The 22,512-nt window shown below is 52.6% G+C and overlaps 10 protein-coding genes across 10 annotated transcripts; 4 read left to right on the top strand and 6 right to left on the bottom strand.

Annotated features, from left to right (window-relative positions):
* Positions 1-1,493: 1,493 nt before the first annotated feature.
* ACET3X_004022 (uncharacterized protein) lies at positions 1,494-2,834 on the bottom strand (the record flags this gene model as incomplete). Its single annotated transcript, XM_069450181.1, has 1 exon — positions 1,494-2,834. One exon carries the CDS (start codon positions 2,832-2,834, stop codon positions 1,494-1,496), a length of 1,341 nt encoding a protein of 446 aa, XP_069308000.1.
* Positions 2,835-4,822: 1,988 nt separating this feature from the next.
* ACET3X_004023 (uncharacterized protein) lies at positions 4,823-5,467 on the top strand (the record flags this gene model as incomplete). Its single annotated transcript, XM_069450183.1, has 1 exon — positions 4,823-5,467. The coding sequence occupies one exon, from the start codon at positions 4,823-4,825 to the stop codon at positions 5,465-5,467; it is 645 nt and encodes a 214-aa protein (XP_069308001.1).
* Positions 5,468-6,711: 1,244 nt separating this feature from the next.
* Positions 6,712-8,148, top strand: ACET3X_004024 (uncharacterized protein; the record flags this gene model as incomplete). Its single annotated transcript, XM_069450184.1, has 2 exons — positions 6,712-7,202; positions 7,266-8,148. The coding sequence occupies 2 exons, from the start codon at positions 6,712-6,714 to the stop codon at positions 8,146-8,148; spliced, it is 1,374 nt and encodes a 457-aa protein (XP_069308002.1).
* Positions 8,149-8,783: 635 nt separating this feature from the next.
* ACET3X_004025 (uncharacterized protein) lies at positions 8,784-10,339 on the bottom strand (the record flags this gene model as incomplete). The annotated part of the gene is made up of 3 exons (XM_069450185.1): positions 8,784-9,399; positions 9,451-10,175; positions 10,235-10,339. 3 exons carry the CDS (start codon positions 10,337-10,339, stop codon positions 8,784-8,786), a joined length of 1,446 nt encoding a protein of 481 aa, XP_069308003.1.
* Positions 10,340-10,688: 349 nt separating this feature from the next.
* On the bottom strand, positions 10,689-12,340 carry ACET3X_004026 (uncharacterized protein; the record flags this gene model as incomplete). The annotated part of the gene is made up of 4 exons (XM_069450186.1): positions 10,689-10,826; positions 10,874-12,117; positions 12,166-12,253; positions 12,305-12,340. 4 exons carry the CDS (start codon positions 12,338-12,340, stop codon positions 10,689-10,691), a joined length of 1,506 nt encoding a protein of 501 aa, XP_069308004.1.
* A 639-nt stretch (positions 12,341-12,979) lies between these two features.
* On the top strand, positions 12,980-13,918 carry ACET3X_004027 (uncharacterized protein; the record flags this gene model as incomplete). The annotated part of the gene is made up of 3 exons (XM_069450187.1): positions 12,980-13,016; positions 13,069-13,484; positions 13,652-13,918. The coding sequence occupies 3 exons, from the start codon at positions 12,980-12,982 to the stop codon at positions 13,916-13,918; spliced, it is 720 nt and encodes a 239-aa protein (XP_069308005.1).
* A 1,425-nt stretch (positions 13,919-15,343) lies between these two features.
* On the bottom strand, positions 15,344-16,928 carry ACET3X_004028 (uncharacterized protein; the record flags this gene model as incomplete). Its single annotated transcript, XM_069450188.1, has 2 exons — positions 15,344-15,408; positions 15,686-16,928. The coding sequence occupies 2 exons, from the start codon at positions 16,926-16,928 to the stop codon at positions 15,344-15,346; spliced, it is 1,308 nt and encodes a 435-aa protein (XP_069308006.1).
* A 266-nt stretch (positions 16,929-17,194) lies between these two features.
* On the bottom strand, positions 17,195-17,581 carry ACET3X_004029 (uncharacterized protein; the record flags this gene model as incomplete). Its single annotated transcript, XM_069450189.1, has 2 exons — positions 17,195-17,512; positions 17,561-17,581. 2 exons carry the CDS (start codon positions 17,579-17,581, stop codon positions 17,195-17,197), a joined length of 339 nt encoding a protein of 112 aa, XP_069308007.1.
* A 427-nt stretch (positions 17,582-18,008) lies between these two features.
* On the bottom strand, positions 18,009-19,428 carry ACET3X_004030 (uncharacterized protein). The gene is made up of 3 exons (XM_069450190.1): positions 19,128-19,428; positions 18,315-19,078; positions 18,009-18,254 (listed from the first exon to the last, which is right to left on the bottom strand). Exons 1-3 carry the CDS (start codon positions 19,298-19,300, stop codon positions 18,094-18,096), a joined length of 1,098 nt encoding a protein of 365 aa, XP_069308008.1. The 5' UTR covers positions 19,301-19,428; the 3' UTR covers positions 18,009-18,093.
* A 761-nt stretch (positions 19,429-20,189) lies between these two features.
* ACET3X_004031 (uncharacterized protein) lies at positions 20,190-20,978 on the top strand (the record flags this gene model as incomplete). The annotated part of the gene is made up of 1 exon (XM_069450191.1): positions 20,190-20,978. The coding sequence occupies one exon, from the start codon at positions 20,190-20,192 to the stop codon at positions 20,976-20,978; it is 789 nt and encodes a 262-aa protein (XP_069308009.1).
* Positions 20,979-22,512: the final 1,534 nt, after the last annotated feature.

The following is a 22,512-nucleotide window of genomic DNA, read 5'->3' on the forward strand; positions in this document are numbered from 1 at the left end:
AAGCTGCAGGGTTGCAGTCCCATGTCCGGCAAGCTACATGTTGTGTATTGAGCACAACAACCAAAAGCACGAGCGACTTTGAGTTTGAACCAGCGCAGCATGCGTATTTCACTGCAAGTCGAGTTGTCGACAAAGATTCAAGAGACGACAATTTTGTTCGCTTGGATCTGAGTGAAATGATGCATGCTGGCAGCTTTTTTTTCTTCACCGTCTTCTATCATTTTGATGCTAGGATCTCGGAGGATTTGACGCTTTTTCATGCGAACAATACATCACTCTTGTAATTATACAACGCCTTCTCTACATCACAATCTTTTTGTACCTGTTCTATAACCTATACGCCAACTTCTTCGGCAACCCCTTTTCCTTTTACTTGTTTGGGCCTACAAATGATGACGGAAGTTGTACGCAGAGAGAGAAATAGATTGAAAGCAAACATTACACAACATCTCCACGCTCCGACTCTTCCATTCCGAGATGTGCGTTTGACGGTGCTCGATCCGATTGCATTACATTAAGATCATCCTACTTTCTGCCACTAGGCGACTCACTAGCATGCTTCATGTCTACGCGTTCACAAGACGGTCTATCTTGATCTAGATCTCTTCGCGGAGAGCGGGACAGCGATTATGTTGAGAGAGCCTGGTCTCCTCCAATGGGTCGTTAGTATACAGTAGTGGGTGGTTAGCTTGTATGCGGATGCAATGCAGATCTTCCCGACCCCGTGGTCAACATCCTTCCGAACCGGACCAGAAAACAGAAATGCAGGATAGATGCTAGTCGTTCTCTAGTTGCTGGGCGAGCAGAGACGGCACCTTTATCTTGAAAACCATCGTATCCGGCGACTATCTGCTTCTTTCCTTTCAGCCTCAAACAAAGCACGACAAAACCGGCCGTGTTGAACATGGAGGAGCTTGGCATCTACGACTTGTCGAATGAGCGAGTTTCCAGTTCTCTAGGGTCATTGTGGGGTTCGATGGTGGAGTTTGGTTGACCAGCGGCTTGCCTATCCAGCTACCCGCGGACCCATCCGATCTCGATTTTTTACTGGTTCACCATCGTATTTCGTGGTAACATAACAAAGCTACGTTACTTGGCGTATGCAATAATAGCAAAATGACGCCGAACTAGGTATTATTTCGTGGCGGATACGAAAATGGGCATTGGCTAGTTTCACATGGATCCGGATGTGTCTGGGTGCGACTGGGGAGGTTATGCTGATACCAAGTGTACGTGCATCATAGCGATAGATGAAGACATGGGCTTTGATGCGGCTACTTCAAAGCCAGATTGCAGTCAGAGTAACAACCATCCTCTGGATTCCGTGAATAATAATATGAAGGTAAGCAGAGGTTCGAGGGAAAGAAACTGATGGGTGGAAGATCTCTGTCCTCATCACACACACATTTGACACTGAAGGTGGAATTATAGACTGTTCGCATCTAATTAACATTGTATACACCATGAGACTTGTAGCGTCTCATTATTTCAGGTCACTCCCGCCTTGCAGGTTTTGCGAGATTGAACCTAGCTCTTTTTCGCATAGTAGTGGGCTTGCCAGGATTCACAGCTTTGACGCTGCCCTTGCTGATCATGCTCTCGAAAGCGAGGCCTGCACTAGATGGCTGGGTCGGGTCCGGTTCAACGTGATCATTGACGGCGGATCCGGTAGGCTCAACGAGACCTAGCTGCTCTTGGAGTTTTCTGTATTGAAGTTCAGGGTCCCGCAGATTGGTGCGTGGTGATCTCGACTGGCTTCTGTGCATTCGAGGCGTTTCTGTCCGTTGCTCCGGCACCGGAGAAAACTTTGGAAGAACAACCGATGGGCCAGGTTGAGTGGCAGGCAGCTCTCCAGGTTGCGCTGCCGCAGTCGCGTCGAATTGATCTGGAGATACATCGCCTGTTGTTGCTGCCTCGCTATCTGTGAGCTCATCCCGCCACCTAGATCGCTCTTCTTCAGTCTCTTGAGCTGCTTTCGCTAGCGCAATTGTTTCTTTGTGGGACCTGTTCTCCTCCAGCACACCCATCAACTTCTTCCGATCAACTACTTTCGCGAGATGCCTCAGCAGATCAGCGTCTAGCTCCTCTTCGGGCTTGAGATGCGGAAGAATATCGCCAATTCGATCAACAAGTTGTGCTTTTGCATATCCCCGCAGCAAAACCCCCCATGTGAAGCGGTCAGGTTCAACACCGCTGTTTCGCATGAGCTGGAAGACGCGTTCTGCCGCTTGCACCTGTTTCCTTCTGAAGAAAGCCTGCATAAAGATATTCCAGCTGTAAACGTTGGGCTTTGCTGGACCGTCCGTCATATCTTGAATGAGCTGGGATGCGTTTGCAAATTGCTGTCTCTCACAAAAAGCGAGGAGGAAAGCATTCCAGATTGTTGCGTTTTGAACCAACGGATCAAATACTGGGTTTCCTTCCTCTGCGATCGACTTAAACTTGAGGTATAGGTTATAGACTCGTGTGTTGCTAATCGCCAACGCTGATCGGATCTCCATCTGCAGCATAATGTACAATGCCATTGGTGGAGGAGCAGAATGCATGAATTCGAGCGCAGACGTGTTTTGTGAGATGCTGACGTTCCTGAGGTCTGACGTTCCATAGCCAACAAACGGCCGTAGCGGCGCTACCGAGAAAAAACTGGCGTAGGACTGCCATAGTAGGGTTGAGGCACGTTCGATGTTCTCTTCACCTTGATGGCGTACGTAAAGATAGTAAAGATAGTCGGTTACTAGCCAGGGGTCCCGGATATCTTTTCCTACCTCGGCACAGTGTTGTGCGAAGGCTTGGAAGATAGCTGGGTCGTCCTGCATGGTACATCCGTGAAGCATTATGGAGAAGGTGTGTTTGTCTGGCTGTATTCCGTTTTCTTCCAAAGAGTTGTATACTTTGAAAGCTGTGGCATAATCTCCAGCTTCCATAGCGTTATGCATGACGACATTGTAAAGAAGTATGTCCATCTTGATACCCAAGCGTACAATAGCAGCGATGACAATCGGGGTCTGATGAAAGTCTTGACTTGCGCTCATACTCCTTCGTAGTATGCCCGCGCATGTCCATCGGAGTCTTTTGCGGCCCGCTATGGCCTCGAGAGATGTAGCCGTATGTCTAGCAGCGAGGAAGTCAAGACATTTCAACGCATACTGCACTTCGCCAGCATTGCCAAACGCGGTAGCATAATGCAGCACAGTGTCGAATCCTACGCGCGCTCGATGTTGCACGAGGCAATCGAAGACCTTTTTCAAGTCTTCTGTTGTGGCTAGCTCTACCAAGTTGTACAGTAAACTCTGAGAACAAACGCCGATCCGACCAGCTAACGACTTTTTGAAGACGTGCACGAATGCCGGGACGAACAGGCGCTTGTGCGCCTCTGGGTCGCCATCCCAACTCTTGTTGTCGTGCAACCCTTGTGTATGAAGCTGAGCGAGATGGTCGAGAGCATCGGCGATGGCTTCTCTCTTCCGACCCCGCAACAATGGATCGTTGGCCAGGACTTGTATGAAGCGTAAAGCACGGCCAGGCTTACGATCGAGGAGATAAATGAGCAACCGATGGGCGTAAGCTTTCCGTATCGAGATGTCAAGCGCCAGCCAATTCCTCCATACTTTATGTGTACTTTGGGAAACCCCAGGAATCCTAGCCGCAAAGAGTGTCCAACTCAATCGCACACATCGAGGATCATGTTTGATGGTAACCCTGCGCGTGTGTCTTCGCAAAGATGGATAGAGCGGTCGATCCAGTGCCGCAAATGCATAATGAAGCCCGGTCTCTTTACTTGGGCCGTCAGCTGCCTTGGTCAGGTCGAGATGGGTCAAATTCCAGCGCTTGAGATTCGTCACGCGGCGCGAAAGGGATCTGTATTGGCCTTGAGTCATGTGCGAGAACGAGGAACTCGTAGCCCAGGCAGGCAGCCAGGACATGTAGTTGTCCAAACGCGCGTACTCTAGATAGAGGGCTTTCGCCCGCGCTACGGCTTGTGTAGGTCCGTTTTGAACAAGGCCCGCTGGGGAGGGGGTCCGAGTAGGTTGTAGCCGACGAGCTCGGCGTCGCGAGGACTTGTCTCCTCCTGCTACGCCTTGGTTGTTGGGTGCAATTGTTGCGCATGATCGGGCATATTGGCGAGTGAAGGTCGATATTTCGGCATAAAGACGGTTCACAGAAGCGGAGCGGCCGGTTCCTTTGCTCCAAGAGCCAGTCGTCTGTAGAAGCCCCGCAGCAGATGCGCCCTGTATCCGTTGTTTGCGACATGTTGCTGTTCCAACCGCCTGTCGGGTCTCTGGCATGCCATTTTCACGTTGCACCCCCGTGCCTTGGCCTAGGTGTTTTGCTATACTCTCCTCCTTCTCCTGTGTTGCATGGCTCCGTCTGTGGTGTTGCGTGCTCCTTGTCGGTATAGCCGACTCTGCAAAGACTCTGGGCGCGAGGAACGGGAGGATGGGAAGGTCCGCGCTGGCGATGAGGCTAGCATTGGGGACGCGGAACCGGGGCATGAGGAGGCAAAAGGCTGCTTGGACCTCATTGAGACGTGACTTGGTCGTCTCCAATGGGAGGTGGTGGCGGTACCACGAAAACCTGAGAAAGTGCGTCCTTGGTCGGGAGCGCTAGCCGGAGAAGATCTTGGACTCCCGAGCTCTTCTCCGCAACACGAGCGACGACGCCGACCACTTCGGCCATGACCCATCCGTCGTAGCATCGATACCCTGCGCATAATCACACGAGGCTTCTTACCGAAAACAGCCACGCCATAGCCGAGCTTTTGGCAGCTCCCGACTCGACAACCAGCCGTGCTTGACCCCGGCGCAACTGCAAAGCTCTCGCCATGTCTTCGCACGAAAAGTTATCGGCGGCCGCCAACGACCGGAAGTCACGCCTCGCACAGCTCAAGTCACTCAAGCGGAAGCAAGAACAAATATCAGACGCGCCAGAAGCTGCCGACTCACCATCCACCCAGCTCCAGACCGAGACCTCGCAGGCCCTTGCGCGCACCGACGAAGAGGAACCTTCGGTCGCAGCAACCTACCTCTCCGGCCGCAACTACGACGCGACGACGCGCAACGTCAAGCTGGGCTTCGACAACCTACCCATCGCTGACCCCACCAACACGTTGGAATACAGGGCAGAGCAGTTGGCGCTCGAGACAAAGGCACAGCAGGACGCCGACAAGGCAGAAGACAAGGGTCTGGATCTTTTCAAGCTACAGCCCAAGAAGCCAAACTGGGACCTGAAGAGAGACCTGGAGCACAAGATGAAGGGACTGAATGCACAGACGGACAATGCCATCGCAAAGTTGGTCCGAGAAAGAGTGGAAGCACAGAAGGCTCTCAGAGAGAAGCAACCGACCGACGCAAGCAATGGAGAAGAGGTGGGCATGGACGGCAGTGAGTTAGTCGAGGCCATGCACCTCAAGGAGCAACAAGACGAGCGAGAAAGGAAAAGGGACGAAGAGGACGAGGATGTGAGCTGAGAGGGCATGGGTGATGTCTGATGGATTCCAGAATAAGAGGCAAGGATGCTTGTCTCAGCCCATGCGCTCCCGAGGCTTGTAGCTGCTCTGGGGACGCAGGCATGGAGGTGCCAACATGTACGCCATCCAAGCAAGGCACAAGCATAGCATAATACGCAAATCGAACCGCGAGAGAGCAGAACCGGATTGTCGGAGACTATCTAGGACCCTTGGGTCACGATGAAACCACAACTCTTGTCTACTCTCTACCACCTCTTTCGACGTCAAACCAGTTCGACTACGTAAAACAGCACCTGCGGAAAGATGAAAAAAATAATTACAAGTACGCCTATCTCCGATCTAATGGGTTTCTTTCAAAAGACGAAAAAAAATACATACAACAGCGGGGATTCGCCAGTGGTCACCCACCTGACTACTAATCCGCCGGTATCTTGCTTAACTAGGGCTGAGCGAACGGGAAGCCGTGATCTCAAGATCCTATGGTCGTATGTGCTTGTTTAGGAGAGATGTAACAATCACATTCACCAAAGAAACTCGGTATTGCTCTCCAGTAGCATCTGATCTGCACATTGGTATTCATGAGCTAGCATGATTTAAGTGAGCGAAACGCTGCGAAGATACCATACACAGCTTGAGAACATCGTTTCTTGAAATGGCCATACGTGTCGAGTTCCCTTATATTTATGCGTGCTGCCGACTACCATTGCGCAGATTCAGTCCAAGTTGCTAATTGTATCAGTCTACTTCTGTTGCAGGAGGCTCTGTCCAGCAAGTGCCTGACTAGATTATGGAGTGTCAGTGTTGCACATGTCACACATATCTGCTTGCTGTGCTATTCCCGCGAGCCAGCCGAATCCAAGTGGCTCGGTATGTACAAAGATAGTTCATCTCCTCTCATGTACATACCGAGGAGATTGCTGGGGCTACATGATGGTTGTCTGCTGCCAGATGCGTCGTGTTGCAGGCTTCCTTCCCCACACAGAGGGTCCGGCTGTTCTGTCCCGGCTTGCCGCTCATAAATCGCACCTCGGCATCTCCACGGGCCAAAGGTGCTGGGGATGCGGGGACACCCGTCGCGCTACATACATTATCATGGAACGCGTCTCTCGGTTGTCGAGCATACTCATCGACCAAGAGCCAACACAGTTTCAACGTGCTGCTCTTTCTTCGAATCCTGCTCACGCGCCTTGACTGCCAGAGCTCCTACACGCCTTCTTCTCCTTGCTACCTCACAAACCGCCATCATGGTCGGCCAGAAGCAGCCCGTCTACGTCCTCGGCGTGGGTATGACCAAGTTCATCAAGCCTCGCGGCAAGGTCGACTATCCCGAACTCGGGTTTGAAGCAGGTGTCAAAGCCATGCTCGACGCGCACATCAACTACGACGATGTCGACCAAGGTATCGCATGCTACTGCTACGGCGACTCAACTTGCGGCCAGCGCGTCTTCTACCAGTTCGGCATGACTGGTATTCCAGTGTACAATGTCAACAACAACTGCTCGACCGGCTCAACAGGCCTGTACATGGGACGAAACATGATTGCGCATGGAGCAGCCGACTGCGTCTTAGTTGTGGGCTTCGAGAAGATGTTTCCCGGAAGTCTACAAACCTTCTTCCAAGATCGCGCGAACCCGACAGGCCCGTCCAATTTGATGATGAAGGAGACGAGAGGCGTTACCAACGCCCCTGGTGCCGCCCAGATATTCGGAAATGCTGGACGGGAACACATGGAGAAGTGAGTCCAGACACACGCTACACGTACAAGTCACATACAAGCCATATCTAACCACCCCACTAGATACGGCTCCGAACTCAAAGACTTTGCAGAGATTGGTCGCATCAACCACGCCCACTCAAAGAACAACCCCTACTCGCAATTCCAAGACGAATACACGCTCGATCAAGTCATGAATGCGCCCATGATCCACGAACCCCTCACAAAGCTTCAATGCTGCCCGACCTCGGATGGGGCTGCTGCCACAGTCCTTGTCTCACAGGAGTTCCTCGACAAGCGCCCCGAGCTCAAGGACCAGGCTATCCTCATTGCTGGACAAAGACTGGCCACCGACACACCGTCACTGTTCAACCGCAGCGCAATCGAACTAGTAGGATATGGTATGAGTGAACTAGCTGCTCGCGAAGCACTCGACGAGGCCAACGTATCGCCAGACGATGTCAGAGTGTGCGAACTCCACGACTGCTTCTCTGCCAACGAGATGATTACCATCGAAGCCCTCGGCTTGGCTCCCAAAGGAAAAGCCCATGAATTGATCCGCAAAGGCGGCATAACCTACGGTGGAAAGGTCGTCATCAACCCCTCTGGTGGTCTGATCTCCAAGGGCCATCCTCTCGGCGCCACGGGTCTCGCCCAATGCGCAGAATTGGTTTGGCACATGCGCGGCTGGGCCAACAACCGCTCAGTCAAGGACACCAAGGTCGCCCTGCAACACAACCTGGGTCTCGGAGGCGCCGTAGTCTGCACAGTTTACAAGAGGCACGATGGAAGCGCTGCGTCAGATAAGTCAGATGAGCAGATTGGCAAAATCACAGGACTAGGATACAACCCAGCAACCGTCGCAAAGGGCTTCACAAAAGAGCATGTGGAAGCTGTCAGGAGCAAGAAGGCGAGGAGTCAATGGGCATTACAAGACATAGAGGAAAAGGTTGAGGCTAGGTTCTAGGTGTGCGTGTGACTGTAACAGCGATGACCATTGCGTATAGACTTCCTGATTACTTCCATTACACTCACCATGAATTATGCTCCAATGTCTCTCTCCAATCCCTTTCCAAGCAATGTATCATCGGCAGATGTTTGCTGGAAGCATGGAATGGTAGCTTCCGGTAGACATTGCCGGGAATTACGTCTCAATCCGATTTGTGATGAATCGTATGAGTCTTACATGTCTTCTTGCAGCTCCGTGCTAGAGCAGGGCTTAGCTATTTTGTCACCTGTCTGAGAAGTCATGAAGACATCACCTACCCACAAAATCACGAAGCAGAAGAAACGAAAAAAAAAGTCTAGAATGATTATCATGGGCTGGTATCTCGATTGACCTTTGAACCTCAGCTTGCCGTGGGCAGAAGAGACTCGCAGTTCTGGTAACGCTTTTGGGTGGGTGCCACTCTGCTGTAGTATGCAAGACAAGGCAAGGGAATTTGTACAGTAGAGTAGAGTAAAGTAGTAAGCAACTTCGTCCAGGCCCGCTTCGATAACCATGCATAGGCTGCCATGTCAATTATGCCCAATCTCTGCTCAAAACTTAAAATCCTGATCTCTCCTAGTTTCGCGTCCGTCTCACTGAGCAGCGGAAGCATTCTAGGCACCGCTCGCTACACCGCGGATGTTGATGCCTTCTTGGCTCCGGTTTCGTCCTTGACCGCGGATATTCATGTCGCCGTCGCGCGTGATGCGATCTGCCAGACCGCGACGAGAGCGTGACGGCTCCGAGAAGTCGGTAATATAAGGATCACGGTCATCACCCTTTAGGCGACCAAACGACTCTTCGGGCTCATCGTCATCGCGTGTGATGCGGTCAGCTAGCGATCGCTTCGGCTGCGGTAGCACGGGCTGTCCGTTCTTGGTCATGCGCGAAAGCAGCGACTCCCCGCCTCCTCGTGTCTTGGATACGTCAATAGCGTTTGACCGATGGTGATTGCCCATTGGCGACGTGTCAACGAAGAAAGCGTCCTTCTGCCAACGTCCACCACCTGTAGGGCCACCCTGACGGTCATAGTTGGCACGGTCGTGCGTCCAACGATCCTGGCTGGATTTACGATTACGGCGGTTGTTACGGCTGCGACTGCGGCTGCGGTACCGACGACGGCCTGCATGGGTTTCGTGCTCTGCAAATCCGAATCGACCGTCGCCTTCCTCGTCAGAGGCAGGCGAGGCGCTGCGTCCTCGTAGACGACCAAAGCGTGGCTCTGCCGGACTGGGACTGTTAGCCTGCTGATCAACAATTGAGGGCGCTGTGCTGACATACCTTCTTGAGCCGGGCCGGTACGAGTCGACGTCTTTGCCTTGGGCATCGTTCCTGAGCCTGCCTGGGCCTGGTTGGCGGCCTCCCCTACCGCGACCGCGGCTGTCGCGTCCGTCACGGTCGTCGCGAAAGTCTCGTCCGTTGCGGCGTGGGCCCCTCTGGTCGAGGCCGGAATCGCCCATGGACTCATCCCCACTGTTTCTCCGCCTTGGCCGCTCGTCAGATGCCATGTCGTCATCACCGTAATCCAGATAGTCTTTCTTGGGAGGCGGCTTCCGTCGTGGCTCCCTTTGGTGATTGCCCGCGACATCGGGGTTGCGCTGGTAGTAGTTGCTCCTAGTGGCCGCGCCCCTCGGCTTCTGGTCTCCGGCATTGGACTGCCTGACCATGAGGACGCTGTTCGGCTTCTTCGAATACGGCTTCGCCTTGCGGGGCTCTTGCATCGAGACGTTGCTCAAGTCGCCATTGTCGGGGTGTGTGAGGATAGTCAGGGCGAGCGTCGCGTCTTCCTTGTTGTAGAATTCGAGGTTGACCGAGTTGTCATTGACCCAGCGCAGTTGCTTAACGCGCGGGTCTGACTGACAATGCTCCATAGCCCAGTACAGCGGATCGTTGGGGTCGAAGTCGCTCACGCCCTGGAGGTTGAGGGATTCCGGCCATGGCTCGTGTACGATAATGTCTTCGGTGTAAGCTGCGGGTACGCTTCCCTCTGCTTCTGCCGCGGTGTTCTGCCGTGCCCATGTCAGTCAACTGTCTCCTTTGTTGTGTAACCTCGCGCATTGCTTACTGGGACAAGCTGCTGTGGTTGCGACGGTTGCGCTGCCTGTGCTATGTCTTCGCCTACATCAATGTCAATATCGTAAGCGACATCGGTCATATCAGTGTCATCCATGGCAACGAGGTTCAACAGAGAGGTTCAATGCAATTTGGCGAGGTTGTTGGTGCAAGCTGGAGAGCAGCGCGCGCCGCTGGTAAGCTCCAAAGCGCGGGCACTAACGTGATCACGTGCAGGGCTCCGGTGTCCGACAACGCCGCGGTACGTGATTGTCATTCACCACCAACATTACTTCGTATACCAAGGTCACGGTGAGGATGAAAACAAGTTTAGGTCTGGATTAGGAATGTGATATCACGCTACGACAAGCCCACCAAGGTCACTGTGCCTAGACGACAGCCAGGGCCATGGCATACGTCGAAGCTGCGCTCGAGACGGACATCAACCTCCAAAACCAGGTGCCAACTCACACCTGCTCTTCTAGCGTGAACGTACCAGTCTTCGTAATGAGATACTCATTCACAGCGACATCCTTCCCAGACTCCTTGCCATAGCCAGATTGCTTAATGCCACCAAATGGCGACTCCGCAGCAGAGGAGTTGCCCTGGAACGTATTAGTACACTTGCGCAATATCTTCGTGCCCGACATACTGTGTTCAAACCAATCATGCCAGCCTCCAGGCTCTCAAACAGTCTCCACATGCGATCGATATTCTTTGTGAAGCAGTAGGAAGCAAGACCCATGCTGGTATCGTTGGCCTCCTTCACCGCTTCATCCTCAGTATCAAACTTGATGAATGTACTAATCGGGGCAAAGGCCTCTTCATTGGCAAGATCCATATCTGACGTAATGCCGGTAATGACAGTAGGTTCGAAGAAGTAGCCGCCGTCTTTCTTGATCGTGTTTCCACCCGTGTGGATTTTCGCGCCTTTTTTCTTCGCATCTTCAACAAGGGCGAGCGCTTTTTCGACACCTCTTGGGGTCGTCACTGGTCCCATCGTCGTCTTCTCGTCTGAACCGTGGCCGACAACAATCTTTTGTGTCTCCGCGTTCCAGCGTTCGAGGAACTTGTCGAAGATACCGGCTTGAACGTATATCCGATTCGCGGTGATGCACGCCTGACCCGCGTGTCGGTATTTCAGTGCGAAGATCTGGGTCATGGCCTGTTCGATATTTGCATCGTCAAAGATCAGGACAGGACAGTTGCCTCCCAGCTCCAGTGTCACTTTCTTCAGGTTATCGGCACACATCTTAGCAACTAGCTTGCCAACACGTGTAGAGCCTGTAAAAGTAACCTTGCTGACAAGCGGATGTCGACAGAGCGCTTCACTGAGTTCTGGTGTCTTGTCAAGGTCAGTAGTCAGGACGTTCAGGGCGCCTCTGGGGAACCCAGCTTCTTGCGCGAGATACGCAAGCGTGAGTATAGTGATTGGCGTCTCTGGGCTGGGCTTTACGATCATCGTACAGCCGGCAGCCAATGCTGCACCAGCTTTGCGGAGGACCATCGCGATGGGAAAGTTCCATGGTACCAATGCAGCAGCGACACCGAGGGGCTGTTTGATTGTGAAGATGCGTCTGTTTGGTAGTGCAGGCGTAAAAACACTGCCCTGTATACGTTCTGCTTCTCCAGCAAACCACCATGTGAAGCCCGTCGAGTAATCAATCTCTCCATACGCCTCGGATATGGGTTTTCCGGTTTCGTACACAAGAATGGTCGCTATATCATCCCTGTTCTCTTTGATGAGAGCGTCCCATCGGTAGAGCATCTGCGCCCGTTGCCGAGGACTGATCTTCTTGTATTTCTGGAAACATTCGTGTGAGCTTTTTACAGCATCATCAACATCTGATGCATCGTTTGTGGGGCACTCGATCCACGGCTTTCCAGTTCCAGGGTCTATTCGCGCGTCAGATGCAAGTCTTCAAATGCGCCCCAATGACAGACCAACTACTTCAAATGTCTTTCCTGATTTTGCTTGTACCCAGTTGCCATCTACAAAGGATAGGTTATGTAGCAAATCTGGATTTTTGAGCTTGCATGCATCAGTACAATATGAGGAACCATCGAGTCAGTCTTTGCGCACCTTGAATGGTAGCTGGTGTTTACTGTCCGCGACCATGTTGCTGTTGATCTGAATCTTGTCCGCGTAGTTTAAAGGTCTAGTAGTGGCTTATATTGAGAGCTATGTTTCGAAAGCCGGAGGTGCGCAGCGCGAAACAACTTGCTCTAGAGACAAGGAGTGGTGAAGTTTGAGCGGAGGGCGTGTCGATTCCGCAATCACTAACACAGGCATCTGCAGACACCAAGAGCTTCCCCACCTTTCATCATGTAGCCTACATGACCGATACTTTTATCAGCTGCTACACTCGGCTACTCCACTAAAGGTCACCCGGAGAGACGCCAGAGACGCTGAATACAGAGGACGTATCGGTGCAGATGACCTCCAATTGGTTCAAATCTCGGTGGTTCTCCAACACGACGTCAACCTCATGCGGGGCATCACGCTTACCCCTCACTGTTGTGCGGTGCTGGAATCCATGCAACGTCTAGTCGGCAGACTGTGATTGGAGATGCGATACCGATGGCAGATAGCAGGGTCCATGAAATGGTGGGCAAGACCGTACCTACTGTCCTTCTCGTAATCACAACAACAACATCGCTGCTGCCTATCCAACAATCGGCATTGGTCGCTGGTAGCCCAAAATCGTGGTCGACTAACCATATCTCATCGTGAACTGCAACCATCAGAGCTCTCGTCATGGGAAGACTAGACGGCAAGGTCGCCATCGTAACTGGTGCATCGCATCCTCGTCTTCCCCTCTCACAACCCACTAACGACCTTAACAGGTGGCGGCTCAGGCTTCGGCGCTGGCATCTCAAAAGGCATGGCGTCCGAAGGAGCCAAAGTTCTTGTCTGCGACATCAATCAATCCGGCGGCGAAGCAACCGCAGCAACCAATCCCTCCTCCCTTGCTTTCCACCACATGGACGTGACCAAAGCCTCAGACTGGAAAGCCACCGTCTCAGCCTGCATCGAGAAGTTCGGCCGCTGTGATATTCTCGTGAATAACGCAGGCTGGAGTTATACTAACAAGCCTACCACAACGGTCACCGAGGATGAATTCGAAAAAGTCTTTGACGTCAATGTCAAGGGTGTATATCTGGGTTGCAATGCTTGGGTAGATCAGGCAATTGAGCGGAAAGAAGGAGGTGTGATTATCAATATTGCCAGTGTTGGGGCTACGCGCCCAAGGCCGGGATTGGTGTGGTAAGATTTAGCTGTACGAAACGCATGTGGAACACACACTGACTTTGTATCTTCACCTTGACAGGTATAATGCGAGTAAAGGCGCTATATGGAACGTAAGCTATGTCTTCTTATAGTGACTCCAGTTTGCACGAGGATTTCATTTACTCACATGTCATTCAGGCGACAAAAGGACTTGCAGCAGAATACGGCCCACATCAGATCCGCGTCGTGTCCATCTGCCCTCTCGTGACGGCAACGGGTCTCTTCTCCTCTTTCACCGGAATGGAAGATACGCCAGAGAATAGAACGAAGTTTACGTCTAATGTACCTATGGGCAGGATTGGGGAAGTGGACGATGTGGTGAATGCGTGTGTCTTCATGGCAAGCAAGGAAGCAGGTTTCATCACTGGAGTCAATCTCGAGGTGGATGGTGGACGGTGTATCTGATCTACCCTGGCTACAAAAGCTAGTTCAAAGAAACCAGTACGGCAGACTTTCGCCCTCAATGAAGCTCATAAGTGTCGTCACAACCATGCACTCGAGTCTAGCCGTGCATACGCACATCCTCATCCTCTTCGTAATCCCATGCCTCGTCCGTCTCAAGCAATTCATCAATCTCCTTTCTCCTTCTGACTTCCTCACTATCCTGATCAATCCCATCAATCAATGCATCCTGTACAAACGCACCTTTCCTATCCTCCTTGCTCATCGCAATTTCCCTATCAATATCCACAGCCCAACCTTCCCAGACCGCACCTCTCTCGGTCTCCTTCATCCTTCCCCTACTGGCCCTCCACCTCTTTGTCAATTCCCGCTCTCTCGCTGCCGGCGATGCAGTCTTCATCAATCCATAGGCCTGTCTCACTTTCTCGTAAACAGCACGATGTGGGACTGAAGTACCCCTCGTCGGCGCTATATAGCTCTCCAAAACCTTGTACTTGCCCTTTCGAACCCTGTCCTGCGCGTTGGTCCACACACCCAAAGGTAGGAAGACGGCGCGACTAAGCGTGATTTTCCCGCTTAGAGGTTGCGTATATCCGAGAAGAAAAGCGTCTGTTTCGGCACAACCATTATTGCCTAGCTTCATTCCGCCAGGGCCGATTGTGTTCGAGGGGATGAGGATCCTGGGCAAATAGATCTGAACTGGAACACCATGATGAGAGGTGGCAAAAGGCGAGGTGGCTAGAAAGTTTGGTGCTAGGGACGACAGTGGGGAGGGTGGTGGTCGAAGTGTGAGTGGGGAAGGAGCGGAGCGCTGCATACTGACGTGAGGAGGGGGCAAAGAGGGAGAGTTAAGTGAAGAGAGTGTTTGAGAGCACTGTTGGCGCTCTTGAGCTGATATGTACTGACTTCCTGGGCCGTTGAGAGTTGGAATATCTGGTTCTCGTAACAATGCTGGGCCAGTGTTATGATATCCTTGGTATAAGCTAACAGCGTGGCCCAAGCCTGCAAGACGCTGCGCGAAATCTGGCGGTGATGTAGGACTAGAGAATCCGGGTCCAACCGGGTAAGACGGCGGAGTCTGAGTTTGTTGAGGCAGATTCGAGCTGTAGATGTTAGGTTGAGTTTGAGTAAAGGGGTAAGTTAGCGGCGGCGGAGGCCCAAGCGGAGGGAGGATGTTTCCAGAGATAAAATGACCATCGTGTTCAAGCCCAGGTGGTGCCAGACGTTCCTCGTGGTTTAGCACTGATATTGTTTGTCGTGCCTGATTTGAAGTGTTGTTTCTCATGATCTCTGCTATGTATGATGATATCGACGCTCTTGAAGGTGCAAGGCCCGAACCAGACAGACCACCATGGCCAAATGGATGTTGTTGTTGCGAGGAAAGCGTAGGGTTGGGACTCAAAGAGCCTCGGGGTTGATTGGACATCATCAACGGAGGTCGAAGCGGTAGCGGTAGTAGATTTGGAATCGTTGGGGGCGGTGGTAGTGCTGGCCTAGGCAGCGTATACAGTCCGCCTCTAGGAGCACTGGTGTCATCATCCGAGTCCCCATCGGTGCTCACGTCGCCCTCATCTTCGTTCTTCGACCCATGGCCATCAGTATCGGCGGAAGAAGGTGAGGTTGCTAATCGCCCGCCACGCCCGCATATGTCTAGTAAAGCCGCTCTGTCTATTGCACCTTCGAAAAGCTTGCTTTTCATCTTACCGACAAGTGGCACAGGAACGATATTAATCCTCTGATCTCTCCCAACTCTAGTCTGCTGAATCTTACGCGATATTTGGCTAGCTGTGTCCGGACTCTGCATGGTTGAGGGCGTGATAGGGATGAGAGGCACACCAGATGAGCCTGCAGGAAAAGTGCTGCGACCAGCAAGCTGAGCCTCTTGTGCCAACTTGTTGCTGATGGTAATTTCCATCTGCTTTGCTCTCTGTTTCTCTTTGGCCGAATGGATCATCTGCGCAAGTTTCGCGTCTTTCTCGTAGTTTTCGAGGCCACCTGCTCCTTCACGCGGTGGCGTATCTTTCAGACTCATTGTCTGACACCTGTGGTAATCCTTTACCTGTTGTGGGGTAACACCTGCTTCCATGAGTAGGTAAAGCGCGCGTTGGCGTGACTTGAAGCAAGCAACGTGATACTTGGCCCGCTTGACCCGGTCCCGAGGGATATTGATAAGAGGCGGTAGAGGCTCGTTGAGCTTCGGGGGTTGGATGCCGAAGTGGACTTCATGATACTGTAGACGCTCACTTTCTTCCACCTTGCGCTCAAATGTCGCCAAATCGGGCTTTTGGCGCATCTTCTTGGTGGGCGAGTTCTGTGTGAGCTCTTCTGCGTTGGCCTGTTTTGGCGTCTCGTTCCCTGCTCCATCCTTGTTGCCGTCTCTTGTGATGGCATTTGCCTCGTCCAACTTCTTTTTGACGTCCTCGGGAACAAGAATCGGATGGTACTCAAAGTCCCATAAGCTTGGAATTTCTCCATACAGAGCCGCGTTCAGAGCCTTTCCGTCTCCCTCGTAGAAGTCGACCCACCTATATAGGAACTCGATGAAATTTGGCACCACGGTGCTGTTGACCTGGACGATGTCGACCAATATACGCAGCATATCCTCCTCATGCATCAATTCGGGGTCGATTCTGCGAGCCTGGGCGGTTATTGGGGGCGCGGCACGCCCTGAAGGTGGCTGGACAGTAGGGGTGTTTGGCTGGCTCGAATCGAGACGAGGCCTCTTCGGTGAGTGTGGTGCTACGGCTGGGTGGCGAGCGGCCGTTTCGTCAACCTGCCATTGCACGCACCACGTCCACAGCTCTCTGCCCGTTTCCAGTGACTTGCGCTCTGTGAAGTCCTGGAGCAGCGCCACGAAGATGTCGTGGTTCGTGTCCATGCGGTAGGTGATGGCGTGTTGCTTGTACTGCTCATAAGGCACGAGTGTGGGCAGCGGCTCAACATTGCCGACGACGTCCTGCAACTCCAGGTAGCGGTCGTCGAACAGGTCAAGAACCTTGCCATGGGACGCCATGTTTGCGCGGGCTTGTGCGGTGGTGTCGTTGGAGACGAAACTCTAGTTGACTTGATGTTGTGTAGGTGAGAGGGGCAAGGCAGACGCGTAGTGCTGCCATGTAAATGCAAACGAACAATGGGAACAGAGAGTGCGGAGACATGAACCTTTGCGGACCCGAATTGGAAGCCCTAGATATTCTGTACAGTCGCAGGAGGGGTATCGTCGCAGGCGTGCTATCGCGCCACCTTCACATGCTTCTAGTCTACACGCGCGCAGGCAACCGCTCATTTGCTGCCCTCCCTGATCTTCTGCATGATGGCGCTTGCCCTGTCCTCGGCCTCTTCGCGTACTCTCCTCCAGTCTGTCATGTACACCTTCTTCACGCCCTCCTCGAGGCTCCTGTTCCACCTGTCCTTTGCCATTTCAGCGAGACCAACCGGCGCCTCCCGGCTTGTCGGCTCGGGCCCGGGCTTCTTGGGCTCGTAGAATTCGCTAAGGACCTGGCGCTGCTGTCGTAGGAGCGCGGCCTGTGTTATGCGGTTTTGCGTGTGCAGCGAGATGGAGAGGTAGAGGACGCCCGTGGTGAGGGTGACGCCTCCGAGCTGCCTTGGTTAGCGAGCAGCCACTGCACGGGGACTGGCAGCACCTACGAAGCCGGTGATGAAGCCCATGGCTGAGCTGGACCAAGGTTGACGTGTGCGCGAGGTTGCGTTGGGATGGGATGCTCTTGCTGGATGCGTCGAGGGCCAATGGCTTCGCAGATGGATGCACTTCCGTGTCCCACTGTCTCTCAATGCAATGCGAGGCGCTGTCTTGGGCGTGGACACACAGATGTCTGGGTGGTGGAGAGTTGACTCGGGTGTGAGGTCAGCGCTGAAATCGCGCCGTGCCCTCCCTCGACAGCTGCCAGGGATTCAACTGTCCCAAAGCGGCAACTTCCCGACATCCGTCCAACGCAGCTGACGCCGGCGCGCCCGACTCCACCACACCTGCACTCCCCGCCTGGACGAATGCTGCCTTTGTCAAGTACACAGACGCTGCAGTCACGCTTGGTGCACGCTAGAGACGACGCATAGCTTCGTGTGCCGTCGGAATCGTTTAAAGAGTTGGGTTGGATTGTATGTTTAGGTGCCTTCGTCTCCGTTCTCTGCCTCATTCGCTCCTTTCCATCCAACACGATGCTTTACGATCCGCCAATGATATCTGCTGTCCTGGTCGCTTTTCCGTCACCTTCACTCCCATCCAATCCTGCACCACTATCGCGGTACCGCTCAAGCGACGGCGTATCGGCATAGCACGACTTCATGAAGCTCTCAGGGTAGCGCGCACCGCCAACCTCCGCCTCTAAATGCGCGTATACAAAGTCAGTTCATGTCTCACAAGCACAAGCACAGGCACTCTTACCTTCACAAGCCTTGCGGATCTTTTCCTTCTCCTCTTTACTCACTTCAACCTTCACACTTCCCACATTCTCTTCCAGGCGCTCAGCCTTGGTTGTGCCCGGGATAGGGAAGATGTCTTCACCCTGCGCCATCAACCACGCCAAAGTCAACTGGCTTGGAGTGACGCCTTTGGCCTTTGCAACCTCAGTAATCTGCTCCACAAGCTTAAGGTTCTTGGGGAAGTTCTCAGCACTGAAACGAGGCGCATGTCGACGGAAATCGTTCTCTTCAAAGTCCTCTGGGCCCTTGAGCGCACCACTCAGCATTCCGCGGCTCAGAGGCGAGTAAGCGACCACGGCCACGCCTAGCTCACGGCATGTCCTCAGTAGGTCGATTTGCTTACTCTCGATGTCCAGGGCAAAAGGAGAGTATTCAACCTGTACAGCCGAGATGGGATGGACTTTGTGCGCTCTTCGCAGTGTCTCGGCGCTGACTTCTGAAAGACCGAGGCACTTTACTTTCTTGAGGTTAACGAGATCGGCCATGGCTTGTACAGTGAGTTCGATGGGAGTCTTCTGGTCAACACGGTGGCAGTAATAGAGATCAATCTGTTCAATCCCGAGCCGTTGCAGAGACTTCTCGACGGCCTCCTTGACATATTCTGGAGAAGAGTCAATTTCGGCGCCCATATTCTTGACAGCAAATTTAGTCGCAAGGAAGATGTCATTGCGCTTGTCGGGGTTGGCCTTGAACCACTTTCCGACCAAGTCTTCGTTATCACCGTATCTAAAGCATTTGTTAGCTGCTGCTGGGCCTGCATTTGTAATCGTCTTACATGTCTGAAGAGTCCCAGAAGCGTTCGCCAAGCTCATGAGCTCGGTCAAGCAGCGCTAGGCGCTCAGAGTCGGGTTTGGGCTGGCCATAGAAGGCGGACAGGCCCATGAGGCCAAACCCCAGGCGGTTGACTTGGGGACCATCGCGACCGAGAGGTGCAGTGGGTAGAGACATGATAAAATCCGTCAAGTTTATGTCCTCGTTGGTACAGAGTGGTGTTGGTTTTCAGTTCCTGATGGTGGCGATAGTCCGTTCTTGCAAGCGAAGTGACCGCTATTTATGTTGTTGTGGTTGACTTGATGAATGTCGGCGCGTGGTTTCTTCTGGTTATAAGCCAAGCTGCTGTAGGATTTCAACCAAGAGAGATTTGATTACTGGAGAAGTAAGCACTGGACGAGCGGAGTCGGATGAGCTTAATCATTGAGCACCTAACGCATATCCATCATCGCAATGACGCTGGCACTCCACCCACAATGACGGACGACCCCGCCGTTAACTCCTTAACCCCGCTATTTTGATGAAATCACACCTATATGTTGACGGAGATACTGCCTAGCACTGCACATGCAGCTCGAGTGTGAAACCTTGACCTCTGTGAGGGCGTCTACGAGCAAATCACCCTGGCGATTTGGTGGACTGCACGACATGGTGGAGATTGTCTGGTGCACCAAAGTGGACAGAGTGATGCGGAGATAAGGCGCCTGTGCTCCGTTCGAGTGGAGATTTACTGTGACTGTATGAAGGCAGAGTCCGCCGGATGGTCTAGAGAGAAGCTCAAGATTTTCAGACTGTTTTGCACGCTACGTGCCGTGTGGCTTGACGCTGGAAGTTGAGAAGGATCGGCTGAAGTGTCGCTGACTGCGCAGCTGCTGGGCACTTCCCGCGGGCCATCCGACAAGCGGATTAGCGCCCGTCAAACTTCACGACATCACATCTTCCTCCCCACCATGGCTTACCACGTTTGTAGAGCCGCCGCCACACTCAGAAGCGGACCGACGTCTGAATCTCAGATATCTTGCTCAGACACCGACACTTGGTGACGACCTAGTCAAGGTAACACAACATGACCGCCCAAGTACGCGACCTCAAGCCGCTCAACATTAGACCTGTCCAGCATCAAGTCCACGACCCTCCCAAGACAGACCCTTTCGACTTCAATCACCACGATGACAAGATACACATTCTTCTCTGCGCGTCAGGGTCGGTTGCAACCATCAAGATACCGAACATGATCAATGCGTTTGCGAAACACGCGAATGTACGGATCCGACTCATATTCACAGCTGCGGCAACCAGCTTCTTGCAAGGACAGAGCGACGAACAACCTTCCATGGAAGATATAGAAGCTCTGCCGAATGTAGACGGCATATACTTTGACGAAGACGAGTGGAGGGCTCCATGGGTACGAGGCAATAAGATCCTTCACATCGAGCTACGGCGATGGGCAGATATCATGGTCATTGCACCCTTGAGTGCTAACGAGCTCGCTAAGATAACACAAGGCTTGTCAGAGAACCTTCTGCTATCCGTTGTACGCGCGTGGGATACCACCGGTCTGATCGATCCCGTAAGGACCATACCAGGCGTGCAATGGCCGCAAGATGAGGGAGGCATACAGAAAAAGAGGATATTAGTCGCACCAAGCATGAATACTGCCATGTGGTTTCAGCCCATCACAAAGAGGCAGGTGCTGGTACTCGAGGAAGAGTGGGGTGTGAAGAATGGGGGCTGGTTTGAGGTACTACAACCCATGGAGAAAGTGTTGGCGTGCGGGGATACCGGAAGCGGCGCGATGAAAGACTGGATGGAGATTGTGGGAGTAGTTGAGCAGCGCCTGGGCCTGACACCTTGATGGCGCCCGATACTTGCTCTATCAAGACAGAGTGCTCTACGATCATGCGGGGAAGAGTGGTTAACAAAAAAAACTTACCATGACAGAACTCTGATGGGCGCCCCTCGCACGCTACCCATGGTGACGGACTCCTTAATTTCTTTTGCCAGACGATCGTTGTGCGACCCGGTGAATCTGGGCGTCTGCTCAGTCTCCCTTCTGTCATTGAGGAGAATCGAATAGGCGACTATGATCTAGCAGAGATGAGTAGCTACCCAACGCCGCCAAATCGCCTTCGATTCTTGATGAATAACTCAAGAGATTTCACATACTTATACAGAAAGTTAGCAAGATCGAGATTAAAGATAGCAAGAGTTGTGTGGCAGTGTCGATATTGGTATAGATATGTGTTGGGCGTTTGTTGTCATGGTCGGTGTTGTGTAGACTGAGACCCGCATTCACCTAGGTGACGAGGACTAAACGGGACTGAGACCAGAGCAGCGAGAGCACCAGACCGTAACGTCATGTGCGACTTAATCATCCATACACTCACTTTGAAATCCGCTACCGCCACCTCTTCAAAACAACATCAGAGGACCGCACGCAGCTCAGGCAAATATCGCCAGTAAACAACATAGCGCTTATACCACACATCACAGACACAAATGTCTCGATAATCGCAAAGGCTGGGAAAGCCGGCTTTGTTCTTGCAGACTTGGAGTCCTCAGTAGGTAATGGCTTCTCTTACCTGCTTCTTTTTCTTCTGCTAATAAACGGATAGATGCAAAACACGAAAGCAAGGATTAATACCCTCTGATCAAACAGCCAACCGAACCTTAGAAGGCCCCCAAGCCAGCAACAAAAACTGAAGTAGCAGATGGGCGTGAGGGCCTCGGAGACAGTACAGCGGGCCTCCAAGCCTATACTCAAGGATAAAGAAACAAACAAACGGCAGGTTCACTAAACAGCAAACCGCCGTCTACGTCACTTAACTCACATCCGCACCATGCTACCTGCATGGTGAGAACATGGTGCACCGGGACATCGAGTCCGAAAATGTACTTTTCGTCTTTCACGGCGAAGTCAAGCCTGTCGACTTCGGATACTCTGTTCACCTACAGTCAGTTTCCTGATCTACTGTGTGCGGCACATTGGATGACCCAGGCCCAGAGGGCGCAGTCACGATAACAAGGCTTTATATAAGCGTGGAACGGTGTATCAAGGCAATTGATCGGTGAAATCTAGACGCGTTAATGTATGAGCTGCTTGTAGAAAGACTGTCATTCGAGATGGAAGATATCAAGCAGTACACAGAAGAGAATTGCGGACCTCGAAGACAATGGAACCAAGTTCTCGGGTCATATCAGTAAGCGGGCGGAAGAGTTGGATCGCGAAGTGCCACACACCCAGGGTGACAGATGCGCCGATCAGAAGTATGTTCTTCTGATTTGGCTGCAATTGCTGGACCCCAATGCGGCGAAATGTGTAAGTCTTGATGACCTCCTAGCACACCCTTGAATCATGGCTATGTCGCAAGGTCTGTTCAGTCCGCTAT

This window comes from Alternaria dauci, chromosome 3 (assembly GCF_042100115.1).
Source record: "Alternaria dauci strain A2016 chromosome 3, whole genome shotgun sequence".
Taxonomy (NCBI): domain Eukaryota; kingdom Fungi; phylum Ascomycota; class Dothideomycetes; order Pleosporales; family Pleosporaceae; genus Alternaria; species Alternaria dauci.